The following is a 3875-nucleotide window of genomic DNA, read 5'->3' as shown; positions in this document are numbered from 1 at the left end:
TGCTAATCAGCATAATTTTATATAAAAAATTAAAATATAGCACAGCATCCCATTACAGAAATTTTAATCATCTGAACTGCGGTCATTACTTGCTAACCATTTACATGCAACACCTACTAGAACTGACTTTTTGTTTTTAAAGTGTAAAATAGATTGAAAGGTTTGCGACAAATATTAATTTGTGTACAAACAAACAAAAACTGTAGTCAAGAGCTGTACTAGTCACACGCCTCTTCCATATAGGAGGAGAAAAGAAGAGAAGGAAAAAAAAGTACAAATGATGATATGATGATAGAAAGTGGTCTCTTTCTATATGGTAGTTATCAAAGACAATGCATAGACTTAGAATACCTGGATGGCAAACTCTGTAAATGCTGGAAACAAACAGCTTTCACATACATGCTCTTTATAGGAGGCCTTTTTTTCCATCAAATGGCTGATGGCATATTAGGGGCGCCAGGTGTAAAACTAGCAAAATACTAAGATGGGGCAGTTGTTAATTTACAATTTGAACTATATATACAATATAATGGAATGCATCCCATCCCAAAATGGGTTTATGAAAAAACTGGGCCTTTCAACTCTAGCCTTATGACTCAGATATCATTTTAATGTAAACATAAATAAGCAAGAGACTTTCATGAAAAGTAAAATTTATGGGGCATTTTACAGGAACTATTGAAAAAGCTGCTTAATGGTATTTTTGCTGTTAAAGTAATTTTGTTAGATATCATTGAAACAACATCTGTATATAAAATGTCCTGACAGATACTTCAACATGAAGCTTTGGTGATTTTAAAAGGCCCTTCTTCAATCTGTTAGGAGTTGTACTGCAGAAGCATTGATGCATGCACACATCTGTGTCAGCTGAGACTAGTGATCCAACTGCATGCACATTTCCTTCTTGAGGTATTTTCCATGTTAAACCACTTCAATAACAGTAAGATGAAAAATAGACTAAACAAAGTATTTCGGATAACTCCAAACTGAATAGGAATTAGAATGCCAATATGGCAGTAAAAACTTTTTCTTTTGTTTTTAAATGGGAAAGTCTCTTGTACCAGCAGAATCCTGTATACAGATAGAGAAGGAGGGAATTCACCACATAATTTCTATTAAACAAGAGTTGATTCATCATGTGAGAAGGTACAAATTACAGAAAACATGAATAGTCAATAAAAGAGAAACAACTGGTTTACATGAAAGAAGAGAGAACACTTCGGTCTGAATGCAGTTATTTAGTGAAAGCTGCTACAACAGCCCATAGAACCTCATTCATGTTGGCTTTCATACATTCAACCTCAGGGTCTAAATCCAGAAGTTGCCGCACTCTCTTTGTGGCTAAATCATACTGCTCATCCAGAAGGGGGGCAAAAGCATTCTCCAGAACATCTGAGGCATGGGCTAAATAAACAAGTGCCAGCAAGCGCTTCTCCATGCGATGAGGGTCGTTCACCCATTTGTCAAGAACTGCTTCTTGAACCTTCTTAATGAGGCGTTGTTTGATATTGTTGTTGGTGAGAGGGTGTGTAGTCATGTCAAAAAGAAGGAAGTTTTGTTTTTCTGTGGTCAGTACACCTTTTTCCACTAGATTTTTCGCTAACCGTTCACGGACATTTCGCAATTGGTAATGCAACTTCAATGGGTTCCATGTTTCACCTAAAAAAAAAAAAGAAAAAAGACAAGAGTCAGGCAAAGTTTAAGCTGTATTATTACAGTGATTCTCCCCCCTGCCTGCTGCAGAATGAGCTGTCAAATTAATATAGCTGACTATTACACTGATATATTGTGCTCATGTCAGTATTTAAAGTTTGGACAAAATGCTACTAAGCCATGTCTTGATTAGGGATATGACAAATAACCACTCTTGTATTGAAGGGAAAGGAAAAACCCCACAACCTCCCCAAACAAAACACCACACACAGCTATGAAGAAAGTTATAAACAAAAATAAGCATCTCCTCCAATCTTGTCCATTTGTCTACTTCCAGGCTTTTATCAATTCAGAAGCTGGAAGAAGTGTCATTGCCATTCTTTCTACCACAGAGATAAGCAACACCTACACTATATGTCCTACTCACTTCTCTATTTCTTCATGTTTACATTCTTCTCTCCCTTCCTGCCCCTACCAGATGAAACAGTAACATGTACTGTGTGGGTGAAGGTGTGTGCATTGCACACAGGCACATGTTGGGCACAGGCTTTGATGTTTCAATAAAAATTTTTTCTAATGTTGTTTTGTAAAGGCAGGAGAACTGGGCACTTCAATGTGTGTGCTTAGAGGAGGGAATTTTAAAAGCACAAAATCAGCATCAACAACTACTGAGAAAGCTAAGGTTGCCAGATGAAAAATCGTTTGCAACTGGTGGGTTAATACAATGCTTATTCTTCAAAACCCACTGGCCTATGGAACTGAGCACAGTGTTTATTCTGTAGGAAGAAAAACTGGAAAGCAACCAGCCCAGTTGTGCCAACTTTTACCAGTTCACCAGGTGGTCAGGTATGATTTTGGGGTTGCCAACCACCAGGGACCACCAAAGTGACCCCCAGGACAGAATAATGCATGCATAAAGGGGAGGGAGCATATGTTAATGATTTTAGGGAAATGGTTATCATATGTGTGTTTATTCCAGGAAAATCAATGAATATGTATGTCAAATATAGTATATAAACAGGAAATTTTTCTGTACTCAGCATGCACAATTTTCAGAGGAGATATCCCCTTGTGCATCCAGCCAAATAAAGAATGCCTGCTTCTTAATGCTACATTGGTGTTAAGGAGGTGGGTTTTTTACTGATTTTTGGTAACAGTTTGGGCGACCCCAGATAGGACCTACTCCTGAATTTCAACTGATCAGAGGGATCATAGGACCTCCAGTCGGCACCAAGGGATTCTTGGGGAGAAGCTGCAATCCCTGGACCAAAGGAAATCAGAGCAAGACCCCTGTTAAGATAAAGGCATTCTTTACTTTAAAGGTGTTAACCTGCCCATAAGGTGCAGCAAAAGCTTCACAGGGTTAGGTTTAAAGGTACCTAAGGTGGGAACAGGGAAGGTCCCTTCTAGGAGCTCCTAAATAGTAATTGGTTTGGAATATCACATGGTTTAAATGGGAAATGGATCATCGAATTAAGAGGGGGCATTCTGGAAAAGTCCCCCCGGGAATGCATATTAAAACTTTGGGGAAAATTGTGGGAGGACCTGTCTTGGTTTGAAAGACAGGTTTCTGCTAAGGAAGGGAGGAGCTTCCCTTGGAACGGAGAATATGACCCCCTTCCCTCCGAATTATTATAACTTTGAAATTAAGGGGCTTTCAGGCAAAGATATGAGAAAAGTAATAACAGTTCTTTACTAGTATCTATAACAAGGCAGACAGTCAACAACAGTGGCATCGACAACAAACAAAACCAGAAACCAAGTAGCAGCCTTCTTGACTGCAGGCACTTTCCCCTTTGGTATAGGTCCCCAGCCGGCAGGGGCGCTGGTGGCTCCCCAGCTGGGCAGGGCCTGAGCAATGATTCCCCAGCGGCTGCAGGGGGCGCTGTGGCACGAGTGCGATCATCTCTCTCACGTGGACAATGGCGGGCGCGCCAGCGTAAGGGATGGGAAACGGGCTTCCTTTACGAACTCACAGGGGCAGCCAATCCTGGTGCCCCCTCTGGACAGCAAAAAGAGCTGTAGCAGGAACTTCGGAAGCAGCAAGCTGGAACATCTGGGACGAGAAAAATCCCGGAGTAGTGGATGAGATGTATCAGAAACTCCTCAGCTGTAGCTGGAACCGCAGGGCGTCCCGGCAGGCAGGAGGTGAAAGGCTACAGTGTAGCAAAAAACCCAGAGCAGTGGCAAAGAAACGGCGGAGGCTGGGCAGTGGCAGCCCA

The 3875-nt window shown here is 41.1% G+C and overlaps 1 protein-coding gene across 1 annotated transcript in view; it reads right to left on the bottom strand.

The window, feature by feature from the left end:
• Positions 1-768: 768 nt before the first annotated feature.
• The window catches only part of LOC103620374 (Golgi phosphoprotein 3), a 55469-nt gene continuing 52362 nt past the window's right edge, over positions 769-3875 (bottom strand). Inside the window, exon 3 of the mRNA XM_008638983.2 lies at positions 769-1659. Within this exon, the coding sequence (XP_008637205.1) occupies positions 1235-1659 (425 nt within the window). The 3' untranslated portion in view covers positions 769-1234. The remainder of the gene's footprint in view (positions 1660-3875) is intronic.

The sequence above is a fragment of the Corvus brachyrhynchos genome, unplaced genomic scaffold (genome assembly GCF_000691975.1).
Source record: "Corvus brachyrhynchos isolate BGI_N302 unplaced genomic scaffold, ASM69197v1 scaffold291, whole genome shotgun sequence".
Taxonomy (NCBI): domain Eukaryota; kingdom Metazoa; phylum Chordata; class Aves; order Passeriformes; family Corvidae; genus Corvus; species Corvus brachyrhynchos.
This window is presented reverse-complemented; position numbering and strand designations above follow the sequence as displayed.